This window comes from Podarcis muralis, chromosome 5, assembly GCF_964188315.1.
Source record: "Podarcis muralis chromosome 5, rPodMur119.hap1.1, whole genome shotgun sequence".
Taxonomy (NCBI): domain Eukaryota; kingdom Metazoa; phylum Chordata; class Lepidosauria; order Squamata; family Lacertidae; genus Podarcis; species Podarcis muralis.
In genome coordinates this window covers 25510828-25525903 of record NC_135659.1, presented here as the reverse complement: position 1 = coordinate 25525903, position 15076 = coordinate 25510828, and the positions used below count along the sequence as shown (strand labels likewise).

The window sequence follows — 15076 nt, the reverse complement described above, 5'->3', positions numbered from 1 at the left end:
CGAAATGTTCGTCAACGGAGACGTTAGAAAACCAAGGTTCCACTGTAGTTTTATTATTTATACCCCATCCATCTGGCTGAGTTTCCCCAGCCACTCTGGGCAGCTTACAACATATATTAAAAATGGTAAAACATGAGACATTAAAAATTTCCCAATACATACCTAATGAAATCAAACCAAAGACCTCCCTTCCAATTATATTTCCAATAACGGGGATTATAATTATTGTTTCCTTTGTTCAAAATAAATGGAGTAATATATTGATAGCAGGTTTAGAAGTTATCCAACATCATATTGAAGAACACCCCAGAAATCCACCCCAAATTGATAAAGGCCTATTTCTCCTATGTCTTGTGCACTTTATCATATACTCCTTTACACAAAATGCCAATATAATCTTAGAGATCTTCAACAGTTATCAGAGACAAGGGGAAATTACATCAGGCTGATTAATGGTTTCAGATATGGGACCATATCAGAGTGGCACAAACAACAAGCAATGCAAGAATGAAAGAGGAAATATTTACACTTTGTTACAAAATGAAGTGGTAAGTAGTGTGTAGATGTTTTAGGCAAGAGGAAATAAACTTTTGATGCATTCTCCGCACCAATCCATCTCTCGGGTTGCAACAGCTAGGATCAGTGATCATGAGAATAACAGACGAGGCCAGGAGTAGAAAAGTCGTCCTGGTCCTTTGCTTCATCTTTCTTTTCTTTTCTTTAACTGGTCTGGCCCAGAATAAGATGCATATCCCAATACAGTCGCTGGCAGTGAATCAGTATCCCCCTAAACTGGTGGGGCAGGGTACCAGAAAAAGGAAGGGCATTTGACCTTTAGGTTCACGTGTATACCCATCCCAACGGGAAGTTGCTCCCTACTGGGCAATTGCTGGTAGAAGACCTGATCCTCTTCATTTGTGTCTGCAAGTTTGCAAGACATTTCCCTGGCTTTATCACACCCCCTTAAGAAGAGCTTGCCAAAGACAGTACAGAGTAGAGTTTCCTGTTACCTCCCTGTTAACCACCTCGTCTGGCAAATCGAGAAGATAAATCAGAATACTTTTTTGCCACTCCTACGCCTGATATTTTCACTCTTTATGCAAACTCGTAGGCAGAGTGAGGACAGTTCTGATTTGTGGTAGCAGGGGTTCAGGGGACCGGCTGTTACTCCACATTGATAGATGTGTGTATAGCAGCTTTGCACCTCTGCTCTGTTCAGAATGGATAGGAAGGGCGTGCACCCAACTTGATGTGCACACATTTAAGGGACCTTGTTCGATGTAGGAGAGAGCAAGCTAAAGCAAACAGGAGCCGAGCAGGAAGAACAGTTAAGCACCATTCCCCCACTGCTTTCAACAGGGATTTTGAAAGACGTACTTTATAACCATCCCATTCGGTTTTAAAGGTCCGATTCACATGTGTGGTGTGTACATTAAACAGGATAGATGCAGAAGGTGGTATTCAGGGCCACAGCACTATAAACATTTAATCTGAGCTTTGCCAGATGGGATGACCCTCCTGCTCCTCCCCTTGCATGCTGTTCTGGGGTCCCTTCGAGCCAATTTGGGGGCTCTATGGGGGGTGGAGAGGAGTGCTTCCACCGATGGGGTTCCTTGGGTGACACCCACCCAAGAATTTGCAGCTACCCTTTTCATCAGCCCACGCAGAAGAGTGGAATATCTCATCAATCATTGTGCTGAATGGTAAAGAGGATTTTTTAAATTAAAAAAACCAAGATACGATAATCTTTATTGTCATTGTCCCATACAGAACAACGAAATTGTAAAAAATCTACATAAGACATTCAAAAACCAACAAGCCTGCTATCCCAACCTGGTTAGCCCCCTAAAAACTCTGATACCCCATAATTAAATACAATATACTCCCATAGAGACTACCTTACACTGCGTTTAAAACCAAAATCACATTTGGATAGAAACTGTTCCTCAGGGAGCTAGTCCTAGTCTTTATAACCCTGTACCTTCTTCCAGAAGGCAGAAGCTAAAAGAGATCATTTCTGGGGTGCGCACTATCCTGCGCTATCTCTGCAGCTTTCTTATGGCACCTGGAAGCATAGATTTGTTGATCCAAGGTGGGAAGAGTGCACCCAGTTATTCTCTCCGCAGTCTTTACAACCCTGGACAGCATTGTTTTTTCCCTGACCGTGCAGCTCCCAAACCACACACGCAGACCATAAGTTAATACACTCTCAACAGTACAATGGTAAAATGCCATCAACAGGTCCTTTGAGAGATTGTTTTTCCGGAGGAAAAGAGAGAAGATATATTAAAGCATGTGTGATAAAATGGCAATCTTTACCTATCAAGACATGATTGATGACTTTGACCAGTCCTAGCTCCAATGCCACGTTCAGAACTTCCCAGTCACCAATGGCACCTAAAGAGCAATACTTTTCAGTGGAGTCGGTTCACGTGTGCCATCGAGTGACAAATGCATGCATGAACAAGCACATCGTATCCTTTCCTTTCGCTGGATGTGGTTGTGCCAACTATTCAATCCACCTCTCTTCTCCTTTGTCAGTGGTTCCATCAGCTGAAGTGTTGCCCTGAAGACAGCTCAACTTGCACTTCCACAGAATTTGAGAGTCTATTCTCCACAAGACCTTGCACAAAAAGGAAGGATATTAAGGGCCTGTCCAGACCGCTGCTATTTTTGGATGGGATTCAATCGCATGCTGGCAAAGACAGATTGTGCAATTAAAGTTATTATGGAGCTCTTGCCCAACAAACGTGCTTTTCAAATATTTTGGGGGCTTTTTTGCGATAAGCAAGAGGAAAAGGCACCAGAGTGTTTGGGATAACATTTGCTCGGTGCAGCCGACCTCCCATAAAACAGATCAAGACGTAACCAGGTTGTTGGGAAGTGATCTAAGAAGACTGTCCAGATGATGAGGGAGAGGAATTTGAAGGAAGTGGGAGATGCCTTGAAATTTCTGAGCTCATCGCCAAGATCAAAGCAGAGTCAGAAACGACAGGCTGCGTCACCTTCCTAAACAACTTCCTGGAGATGCTGGATGAAGCCAAAGACCAAGCAGCAAAGGAGGAATTTAGTTCTGCCAGAAGTGAGAAGGAGTCTGATGAAGAAGAGGCTGAAGGTAAGGAGGAGATGAGTGAAGATGAAGGGATCTGAAGATAATGCAATTGTATAGCAATGAAAATAGTGCGGTACCAAGGTCTCTAGGCCTCAAGAAACTCAAGGAATCGTTGGATTTTGAAGAAACACTGAAATTTATCAAATTCAGGCAGGTGAGCTGATTTCATTCTGCCTTTCCAAGCTGTTCCACTGAGAGAGGAGACAGAGAAAGAGGAAGGAAGGAAGGAAGGAAGGAAGGAAGGAAGGAAGGAAGGAAGGAAGGAAGGAAGGAAGGAAGGAAGGAAGGAAGAGGCTGGGGAGGCAGTCTCATTCACACCATCCATTTAAAGCACATGACTTCCCCCAAAGAATCATGGGAACAGTCAGGAATCTAGCTTTGGGAGGAATAAACTAAAATCCCCATGATTCTTTTAAATGTGTGGTGTGAACGTGATGCAGAAAGATTTGCCTTGTTTATTAAGCTTATAGGTTGGTTTTTTTAAACAAGTAACTCAGAGTGACAGAGTGTTGGACAGTGGAACAGACTGCCACAAGAAGTGGTGGACTATCCTTCCTTGGAGGTTTTAAAGCAGAGGTTGGATGACCATCTGTCATGTATGCTTTAGCTGAAATTCTTGCATTGCAGGGGGTGGAACTACATGACCCCTACAATTCTAGGATTCTATGAAACACATGCAGATCCACATAAGAGTTTTCCCAACTGGCCAGGAGGGAAAATCCGGCTCTTGGTTTGGTGCAGCAGTTTAGCCTCCAGAAAAGAAAGAAAGAGAAGCTTTTCAAAATATGCAGATAAGCCTTTTCAGTCTTGCAAATCCGGAGGCTGTTAAAGGCACAGGAGCAGTTTGCAACCAGACGATGGCAACCCTGAGGCTGCAGGGGTCAGAGGCAGCCGCGCGGTCCGCGGACGACTTCCCTCTCGTGTGAAATCCGCCTCTCCCGCTGCGCGCGCGCGCAGTCCCCGCACGGAGCCAGACGCGAACTTTTTTGGGGGGAGGTGGGGGCGAGCAGGAAGGAAGGAAGGAAACAGGTGTTAACCCTTCCGCAGCTGCGCTCCGTTTAAGAGCCGCCGCCCAAGAGCCGCCGGCCAGTTTTGCCCGGGACTTGGCAAGCGAAGAGCGAGCGCTGCGCCCCCGCGTTGTCTGCGCGCCGTGCGCTCCAGGCTTGCCAAGAGTTAACGCGGGAGAGCCGCGTAAGTAAGGGGGAGGGCGGGGAAGCGCGACAATAATAGGAAACTGCGAAGGGGTGGGCGCCACTTTGCAAAAAAAGAAAAAGAGGAAAAAAGGGAAAGGTTTTTCCATGAGCTGCCCGGCTTTTCTTCTTCTTCTTCTGCAAAGGAGGCGGCCGGCGGGACGCGCGCCATGCGAAGCGCAGCCGCCTCCGGAGAGACCCGCGTCCTGCCCGAGAGAGGTAAGATTTGGGAGAAGGGACTGGCTGGCTGTGGGTGCTGGGTCTTGGCAAGGTCCGGTTTGGCTGGGTGCACGTGTGAATGTAAGAACGACACGCGTTTGCAAGTGCTCGCGTCAGTGAGCTCTCCAGCGTGCATTCGACGGCAACCCCAGCTTTGCATCTCCGTAATGTGGGGGAATGGACTGGCTTTGTTGGGGGGGGGGGGTCGTTCTGTGGAATTGGCTGTGATTTATTTTATTTTTAAATGCAACCCTATGCAGGCTTCCTTGCAAGCGAACCTCATTGTGTTCAGTGAGGCTCTAGGAAAGCACGCGCAGGATCATAGAATGGTAGAGTTGGAAGGGACACCGTGGAATTATATGGGTATCGGGGCTTGGGGAGGGGGCTGTGGCCTGGATCTGTTTGCTGGGATCTCGCCAGAAAACCTCAGCCTACCCCCCTGAATTGCTGGAGAAAGTTAGGAATAAACTGTGTTAATCTGAAGCAGCAAACTCCCCCAGGGATGTTGTGATTTGTGTACTTGGTTCCCTCCTCTCTCAACTTTCTCCATACTTATTGCCTAGCAGTTGAGCATGCAAACTGCCTCTAGTCTGGTCCTGCAGGTCCTGGTCTCTTCTGCTGAGAAGCGTTCTGGGTCTGATCTGTATATTTGATTCCCGAAGGCTCCTTGCCACATGCCACTCGGCGGCTGGTATTGCAGGCAACGGAGAACGAACTTCCATTTGTTTGGCGACAAGCTAAGTTCAGTTGCGGGGGCTAACTTCCACGGGCTGCGATGGCACGTGTTTTCACTGCTGGCAGGGCAGACTCCACTGAGGAGGCGATGCCTGGGATCCATGTGTTATGAAGCGAGGCACAGGAGAGGATCGGAATGAATGAATAAGATGTACTAGAGATATTGGCAGCGCATAAACCATATCCCGTTTTTTTAGAGGTATGGGTGCATCGCTGAGTTTGATGATGGTGTAGAAGTTGATATGCTGGCCTCGAGAATGGGAAATGTTCATAAGACGGAGATTTCCCCAAGTATATCTGTGCAATTTATTTTTTTTAATGCGCAAAAAATGAGTGATTTTCAGGAGCCAAAGATTCGGCTGCTGAAAGGCTTTCTGTGGAAACCTTTCCCAAGGGAGCTCTGTGGTTGTCTGATGTACTTGGGTATTGAGTTAGACATGGCAGACTCCAACAAGAAAGTGGTTAGTGGATGGTTTAGTGCAACCGAGGTACTAGAACAACTATTTGTTTCTTTTAAAAGAGGGTGTTCTCCTCCACACCCCCTCCCAGGGGGGACTGCAGGGAGGCAAACTTGAGAGCGGACGTCAAAGGAACAGGACATAAATTTACTGGAGGGTCCAAGGGACAGGAGCTTTGTTCTCAAGCTACGTGAGTTTAAAGCCTTGCTATGTCTGGGAACAGTAAGCAATTTTCACCCTGTTCGTTTCGTCCGATGCCCTCGGTTTATTTTCCTCTTCGTTGTATGTGGGAGCATCTTACTTGCTCGGACCCTTTTGTCAATCGGCAGCTCTTGTCCAAAGTCCGCCAGGGCCCCTTCAGCCATCGGCTTCAATCCTATGGACTCATCGACTCTGAAAAGGGTTTGGTCCTGTTTGAGTCCACGGGACCTGATGACCTTCAGAGCTCTTTCTGTCGTACGGTATCCCTGTGCCTGTCCTACGTGTGAGAAGCAGGGACGGTTCAACTCTGCTTGCTGTCGCCTTTCACAACTTACCCATCCTGGGCAAAGTACTAGCTGTATGCGCATCGGTGCACGTTGCGCGATTAGGAACTCTGGAGGAGGCAGCATTACTGGACCGCGCGTGCAACTTGTGGGAACTTAGGTCCTGTTTAGAACTTAAGTGGAGGTTTGAAGAAGATGCAGAAAATACTGATTCCTCCCCCCCCCCTTCCTTTCATGCGTTCACAGGGCTTATGTAAGAGCCCAATTATCTTCAATTCCTGAATGTGGTGTGTTTCTAGGGATAGCAATCTGGTAGAGGGCTGCATGATTTCTGGGTCTGGAGGTGAGGATCTGCTTGGGTTCCAAGCCTGACTCAAATTCGTACTTTTGAAACTTCGGTACGTCACGTTTAAATGACACTGTGCCTGTTCAGCCATTGATTCTAGGCTTAAGGTACATGCCATTTGAAATTGGGTTTGTGTATGTGTGTGTGTGTGTGTGTGTGTGTGTGTGTGTGTGTAACTTAAACTGGTATGTCTTGTAACTCAATGGGAAAGGTCTTGTGTGATTTGGACTTTGTTATGATACTCACCCTTTGAGAAGTCAGTATTGTTCAGCCTTGAATGAAGGTTATCCAATGAATAGAGTGAGCTTCACTTTTCCCTTTCATGAAAAGCTTGTAGTGCATTCCTAAGCATATTTTGATTATATATTTTGTGGTTTTATATTTTGATTTTGTTCTGTTAACCGCCCTAAGTCCTCTGGGTATAGGACGGAATATGAATTCAATTAATAATAATAATAATAATAATAATAATAATAATAATAATAATAATTAATTTCACTGGGATTTACTGGTGTGTTCAGGATTGCAGCCTTAGTGAAGGTTTTAGCTTTATTTCCTCTGTCAAGTTAATTGACCACAATCAATAGTGTGGTCACAACGTTGTGGGTGCCTTCTGTGCTCTGTTAATCCTCAATTCCATATCTCCTTTTACACTTATTTTCCTTCTCCTGCTAACTTAATTGTGGATGGCAAATCCTGCACAGATACGAGTTGGGCTACTGGAATCCACGGAACACAAACCTCCAAACTGCATGCAAGGCAGTAGCCAAAGGCCATTCTGTTATCTCTTCTCAACTCCCAAATAGAAAGTCCCGGGAGACTTGCATTTTATTTCCTCGCTTTCTGTTAGCTTTACTGATTTTTATTTTTGCTGACACCACACTTTCTTCAGTTGTTGTTCGTGACAGAGGGCAACTTCCCCATTTTTTTGCAAGTTATGCCAGGGATGTGGAAGCGGCGGCCGTCCAGATGTTGCTTGACTACAGCTCCCATCAGCCTTGACTTTGGGCCATGCCGACTGGGGCTGGAACCTGGGAAGCTGAGTCACGGGTCCACATATCCCAATATTGTTCACATCAGTGTTTCCCAAACTTGGGTCTCCAGCTGTTTTTGGACTACAACTCCCATCATCCCTAGCTAGCAGAACCAGTGGTCAGAGATGGTGGGAATTGTAGTCCCAAAACAGCTGGAAACCCACGTTTGGGAAACACTGGTCTACACTGACCAGCAGCTGCAGCGATTCAGATGAGTATTTCTGGAGCATACCTGGGGATTGAACTTGAGACGTCTGCATGCAATACACATGTCTCAAATTCAGTCTTTCCCCAGTGGCTGATGAGAATCCAATTGCTTCTGGAGGGGAGCAGGTTCCTCACTCCTGAATTACGCCTTCCTTTAAACCTCTCTTACAAAGCTAATTTAGGGTGGGTTCCACTGCAATCCTAAACACACCTCCTTGCTTACCTCTGGGTAGGCGTGTGCAGCAGATAAATTATCCGGTTCCTTCTGTTTAATCCTTTCAAAAGTCAAATTTGTTTTATGCATTACCCCCGGGTTTTATGAGACAAGTCAGCAGTTTTAGATTTCGGTCATGTCGAGAGTGAGCCTTTTTTTTAAAAAAAAAAGGGCAGAAGTTTTCACTTTGCTGCTGTGATCTGATTGCAAACGGTATGACTTGGCTCTTGGTGTGGAAATCTGGGCAGCTTTTATATAAAACGAGATAGAGTTTCTCATGGCTATAAGCATGAATGTATGAACATGTGTCAAAACCAGAGGATGTCAGTGTGGCTTTTTTTACCCATTGCCTTCCCCTGTGCTACTGAGGTGTTATTTATTGGTTAAATAAACCCAATCTGCCATCAGTTGAACTGCTAACACCTTTATTCGGCTAGGTGTTATGTCCTGATATAGGTGTTAACAGTTTCATATAAGCTGTTAGCACTTCAGCTGACGCTGGATGAGGTTTAGTTAACTGATAAAATCTGAATAATATACCCCATCGGGTGCGTCATTTTACTTGCCAGTGGGCAAATTTGCAGGATTTCATGTTTGGGTTTTCAGATTGTTCACTTTGGACTTGCAACAATAGTATAATAACAATAAATCACTTCTCCTAAATTAACGTCTTTTTGCTTGTGTCTCCTGCTTTTAAGGACTGTGGTTACTGAGGTTACCCAGAAGGAGCTAGACGTTGGAAGCCGCAGACGTTTGGACCTTGAAGCCCGGGGCAGCTGCTGAACTACCTGCTCCACATCGCCTCTTGGTGGCCGTCTGGAGAACTGCAACTCAGGCTGGCACCATGGACTCCACCAAGGACCCCCACGTGAAGGCCTTCGGTGGAGTCAGCGACTATCTCAACTATGAGATCATCATAGAGCATTACAACTTCACGGGGAAGCTAAATGAAAACGCGGACACCGGGATCAAAGCAAGTTCTGCGGTCTTCATCATCATCTGTTGCTTCATCATCCTGGAGAACATCTTTGTCCTTCTGACCATCTGGAAAACAAAGAAGTTCCACAGGCCTATGTACTATTTCATTGGCAACTTGGCACTCTCTGACTTGCTGGCCGGGGTGGCTTATGTCGCCAACCTCTTACTGTCCGGACACAAGACCTACACCCTCACCCCTGCCCAGTGGTTTCTAAGGGAAGGGAGCATGTTTGTGGCGTTGTCCGCCTCTGTGTTCAGCCTCCTGGCCATCGCCATTGAGAGATACATTACAATGTTGAAGATGAAGCTTCACAACAGCAGCAACAGTTCCCGTTCTTTCCTGTTGATCAGTGCCTGCTGGGTCATTTCTGTGATATTGGGAGGTCTCCCCATTATGGGCTGGAACTGCATCCAACGTCTACAAAGCTGTTCCACCGTGTTGCCCCTCTACCACAAGTATTACATCCTCTTCTGCACCTCGGTCTTCACGGGCCTCTTGTTGTCTATCGTGGTTCTTTACTGCAGGATCTACATCTTGGTAAGGACCAAGAGCCGTCAGCTGACTTTCCGGAAGAACATGGCCAAAGCCACCAGGAGCTCCGAGAAGTCTCTAGCTCTGCTCAAGACGGTGATCATTGTTTTAAGTGTGTTCATTATCTGCTGGGCCCCTTTGTTCATTCTCCTCTTACTGGACGTGCGGTGCAAAGTCCGGACTTGCCCAGTTCTCCTCAAGGCCGAATATTTCTTAGTACTGGCGGTTCTCAACTCGGCCACAAACCCGATCATCTACACGCTAACGAACAAGGAGATGCGGAGAGCTTTTGTCAAGATTATGTCATGCTGCAAATGTCCCACCGCAGACTCCGGGACCAAATTTAAGAGGCCCATCATTGGGGGGATTGAGTTCAGCCGAAGCAGATCCGACAACTCCTCCCACCCTCAGAAAGACGAGGGCGACTCTCCAGAAACTATTGTGTCTTCGGGTAATGTCACCTCGTCATCGTAGGAGCTCTCGAATGGAGGAGGCGTGGGCCCGCCAAAGGCCAACGCGTGGATCGGTTCTGATCACTTGTCTCACGCCAAGATGAGGGAAAGGATAGGCTTGAAGGGGAGTTGTGTGGCACTTGCGAGGGGAGGAGCGGGGACAGATTGTGTGACTTGAAAACATTTCCTCCCTGGAAGTTTGTTGTGTGTCGTTTGGGATTGCAACGAGGCCACTTAGGGTTGCTGGAAGTGTTTGTGCCCTATATAACTCCGAAGACTGAAACCTTGGTGAAACGACACCTGTTGAATGAGGGTGGGTGGGGGGGGGTGGAAAATACTATTTTCCTCTCCAGAAAAATGTGAACCTATAAAATAAAGAGCTTACTAGGTTTTTCCTTCTTCTTTTGAATAACAGCCCTCCCCACCTTACTGAGCAGCAAGGGGAAGCCAATCTGCCTGTCGATTCTCTTCTGGGCAAATCTAAAGAGAATTTGAGTGTTTTGCTTCAAGATTGGCCAAAGCGCCACTTGACTTTCAATTAGAAGTTGGTGGGAACTGGGACATGGAGGGCTTCAATGGTTAGTTTGAAGAACACTGCCTCTCACTGCATGCTGCCATTGAATTCTCCTGAATTGAATGGGACTACACTTGAGTTAGGCTGGGGATGTCTGGAACGGAAGGGGCCTCATTTGAACCTTGGCATGAAATTGATTTGATAAATGTGCCACTCGATAACAAGGTGCATTTATTGTTAGCAATTTCGATAGCACCTCGGCGCATGAGGGGCCGTACAAACTATTGTCTCACTTATTCTCGGAATAATCCTATCATAGTTTAGGCCGAGCGACGGCTCTTGGAGGCGTCTGAAGCCTTGAACGCTGGATAAAGTTTGGACGAAGCCAATGGTCTGCATTCCACCCCAGATTCTTTTAGATCCCAGAACGTTTGCAATTTTAAAAGGTGTTTATAAGTTTGCCGATGTCCACAGAAAGTATTTGTTGTGTTAATTGAATGTAATTTGCCACAGCATCAATTGCTGGGCTCTGTGTGTTTGTGTGTAAATATATACATATAAATATATATTTGACCCGAGTTAATTGGGTGCACATTCTGTGTGTACAATGTGTACAGTGTGTAGAGAAGCTAACCAGGATAGTAGCTGTCCTGTGCTAAGAGTAATAGTTTTCCATTTGTATCAATAATTTGGGACTCACCTTAAATCTCATGGGACCTGGGCTGGTTCTAAACACATCAAGAAGCGATTTAGTTAAACGCGTTGTAAACTTCATAGTGGGAAATCCCATTGGCGAAAAACGGGACTCCACAGTGCCACCTGGTGTCGCGGTGTTATAACGCATATAAAGTCCTTTATCTTTACGAATGTAGCTGAGTCCCTGGTTTAAATTATTTGGTGCCTCTCTCAGGTTTTTCCCCCTCCCTCATCTTCTCCAAAAAGAGTGACTGGGTGCAAAGGAGGATAGCAGAGCTGCTGTATTTCAGCTGTGTAGGAAAAGAAATTTCAGGAGGTTGTGCAGATGCAAAAAGTCAGGCCACCTGAAATTACTTTTTGTTACGCAGCTGTTAAAAAGTCGCAGTGACTCTCTTCCTCCTTTGGGTAGGAGGGGCCATAGCTGAGTTACAGAGCTCATGTTTTGTGTGCCAAAAATTCCAAATCTAAACATTGAAAAGAAATTGGCAGTAGGGTGTTTAGTGATGTGGGCCCAGACCCAACGGTTGAAGGTTGTTGTCCGAGAGTGTTACTGAGGTAATTATGCAGGACTGTTGAATTCAATGCATTAATGTACAAATATTGGTTGAATATATAGGTGGTGTTTTTTAAAAAAATAAGACTGCTGGCCTTCTAGTATTCCTAGTGCAATTCTTTTTGTAAAAACAAAAATAGAATTTAACTTGTTTCTGACTTTGGTTGTACAGTTTGCACATAGCTGCGTTGACCTCTAAATATTAATAAACTGAGGGTTTTGTACAAGTTCTGCCGTGAACATTCCTTCTGTCGCATTGTTATCTGTACCTATTCTTACGACAGGCTTTTGGACAATTTTCACAATTCACATTATTTCTATGCCCAGGAGAGGCAGGTTAACATTTGTGTGGTAAACAGAACACGTAGATGCAAAAAGACCTGTCAAGAGCAGCAAATTCTGGTCAGCGGCTCAACAAGGCAGCATTCAAACCAGGGCAGGTAGCAATTGGAGTAATTAAACTCCCTTTCCCCAGCAATACATTTGCAGCAATTAAGATCAACCTAAATGTGACAGTGCCAGACCTAGGTCATTCAACGTGTCCTGGCCTCAAGCAGGAGGGAAGTGTTTGTGGTTCAAATTAAAGCACAAGAAGCGGGCAAACGCTCTCTGCAGACCTTCACACTGAAGACATTAAAACCTGGATAGGGATGACTGTGAGGTGAATTGTTTCCCTTGCATCTGCAGCAAGAGAGAGTCCCACAGGCCAACGTAACATCGGATGAAGCAATGGCTTCAGTTTGGCCTGGAGAAATAAAGCTGAGTGGCAGATTTTGGGAAAGGACAGGGTGGGAATTGCAGGGACAGCCTCATTGCACACAGAAGGAGAAGGGAGATTTCTGCAACCTGTTCGCGATGCGAACGTTTGTTCAACCACGCTTGGAAAAGGCAACACGAGAAAAATGCACAAGTCGAAGAGCTGCTCATTAGCGGGCCTGAGGTAATGAAGGGTGGAAAGCAACCCATTTCAAAGGATGCCCCACTGTTTCTCATGAACACTTCCAATTCTAGTAATTGGGAGGTAAAAAAAAAAGGGGACTACTAAAATCACAGAGAGAGAGAGAGAGAGGGAGAGAGAGAACTTTTTGGAATTGAATCTTCAGTATCCCGGTGACTCTCCAGTCCTGACATATTGAAGGAAAATCTTTTGGTCCCCATTTCCCTATCACAACATCTCAGTTGCCTGTATATTTTTGTTCTCTAGCCACGTGGACCTTTCACTTCATTAGACGGGACAGAAGGATATCTTGTGAATACATCAGCACTGAAAGCTGCTAATGAACGAAATCAAAAGAGCAGCCCTTGCCAGCCATCTGAATGGTTCATTCTTGGGAAGGCTAGCACATGGTTCTGCTGCATGGATATATCAGTGCTCTGGAATAAGAATATGCAAGGAAGCTAGAGGTTAGGCATGATCTCCCTGATACCCCCCACAGCCCTGTTTTTGTGCTAAGCCCAAGGGAAGAAGGGTGCAGACTTGCTTCCTTACAACCAGAGCAAGGACAGACACTTATGTTAATTGCCTGTGCTAGGAGTGGTGGCAAACAGTCTCTTCTTCCGACCTGTGGTGGTGTAGGATTGACACCTTGATCAGAATATTCCCCCACCTGATGTTTTCATGCAGAGAGCACTAATATTCAATATCTTGTTTTATTTTTTTTAATTAAAAATACATATACAGAATATAGGAAAGGTAAAGGTACCCCTGCCCGTACGGGCCAGTCGTGACCGACTCTGGGGTTGCATGCTCATCTCGCTTAAGAGGCCGGGAGCCAGCACTGTCCGGACACTTCCGGGTCACGTGGCCAGCGTGACGAAGCTGCTCTGGCGAGCCAGCACCAGCGCAGCACACGGAAACGCCGTTACCTTCCCGCTATAAAGCGGTACCTATTTATCTACTTGCACTTAGGGGTGCTTTCGAACTGCTAGGTGGGCAGGAGCTGGGACCGAACGACGGGAGCTCACCCCGCCGCGGGGATTCGAACCGCCGACCATACGATCGGCAAGTCCTAGGCACTGAGGTTTTACCCACAGCGTCACCTACGTCCCGTATACAGAATATATCATAATGCTAATAATGTATTGCACAATAATGTTAAATGTTACAACAATATTTTCAATTCCCTTTTGTTTCTCTCATACAATTGGACTGCAATCTTTCATTAGGGTTTGCTTCAAAGTTGAGATATAGGATGGCACTGTTCCTTTAATTGCAGATGCCTCATTAATCATACACACCACAATTATATTAAAAATCATTTTCCTGATTGCAAATGATTAATGTCCCAAGCAATATCCAGTAGTCCTGATTAATTGGATAACTTAAACAGTTTCTGAGAGCCAAATTTCTTTCTTTCTTTCTTTCTTTCTTTCTTTCTTTCTTTCTTTCTTTCTTTCTTTCTTTCTTTCTTGGTCCTGTATCTCTCCATATGTTGGCGCTTCCTCCCTTCCTGCCCCCTCCACTTCCCTCTCTCTAGGTAATGCCTTGGAATTTTACCGAGACGCACAGGATGCAGTTGGGTTGCAAAGATAATCCTCACCTTCTTAGGCGCTGTGTCATTTCTCTGTACTGTTTATGGTGGGAAACTGCGCTGCCTAACCGAAAGAGGTTTCGTAGGTCGCAACCTTTTACTTCCTGGAGGAAATTCCAAAAATGCCCCAAAGACAAAAAGTGGAAACAGACTGGGATTTCTCTCCATCTGTCTGCTTTTACCGGAAGCAATGATTTCATTTGTGATCACTTCCTTTTCTTTTGCTTGTCGGTGGTGGTGGTAGGGAAATGTCAGGTCTCTATCTGGAAAATGTTCTCTTACTATAGACCTTTTTGAATTCTTTTGTTTCTTAGATTTCTGTTCTACCCTCAAGATGAAATGGGGGCAAGTAGGTGTTGCTGGAAGGGTGACCTTGTCATTTTTTTCCTGTTTTTCACGGCTGTGAGGAAAAAGCTTTGCAAGGCATACGCAGCCTACTGCTGCAAAGATAAATACAGTGGTACCTCGGGTTACAGACACTTCAGGTTACATATGCTTCAGGTTACAGACTCCGCTAACCCAGAAATAGTACCTCAGGTGAAGAACTTTGCTTCAGGATGAGAACAGAAATCGTGCAGTGGCAGTGCGGCGGCAGTGGGAGGCCCCATTAGCTAAAGTGGTGCTTTGGGTTAAGAACAGTTTCAGGTTAAGAACAGACGTCCAGAACGAATTAAGTTCTTAACCTGAGGTACCACTGTAGCTAGAAGGCGATGGAATTAGGGTTGTCACTCTAACATGGACACGAGATGCTTGAAATCGCTCTTGTAAAAGAAGAAACAAGATAGCTGAGTACCACCTATGGTGCCTGTTCCCTTTCACT

General features: G+C 45.7%; 1 protein-coding gene across 6 annotated transcripts; it reads left to right on the top strand.

Annotated features, from left to right (window-relative positions):
- The first annotated feature begins 2938 nt into the window (after nt 1-2938).
- S1PR1 (sphingosine-1-phosphate receptor 1) lies at nt 2939-11952 on the top strand. 6 transcript variants are annotated; one of them, XM_077928430.1, is made up of 2 exons: nt 2939-3115; nt 8699-11952. In XM_077928430.1, exon 2 carries the CDS (start codon nt 8845-8847, stop codon nt 9982-9984), a length of 1140 nt encoding a protein of 379 aa, XP_077784556.1. In that variant the 5' UTR covers nt 2939-3115; nt 8699-8844; the 3' UTR covers nt 9985-11952. The 6 variants fall into 6 exon arrangements, with proteins under 6 accessions (XP_077784556.1, XP_028588489.2, XP_028588487.2 ...); XM_028732656.2 differs by lacking the exon at nt 2939-3115 and adding an exon at nt 3122-3266; XM_028732654.2 differs by lacking the exon at nt 2939-3115 and adding an exon at nt 3535-4303.
- The last annotated feature ends 3124 nt before the right edge of the window (nt 11953-15076 follow it).

Bases quoted from the DNA above. Each gene is read 5' to 3' on its own strand.
- S1PR1 (XM_077928430.1), top strand. From the start codon at position 8,845: ATGGACTCCACCAAGGACCCCCACGTGAAGGCCTTCGGTGGAGTCAGC.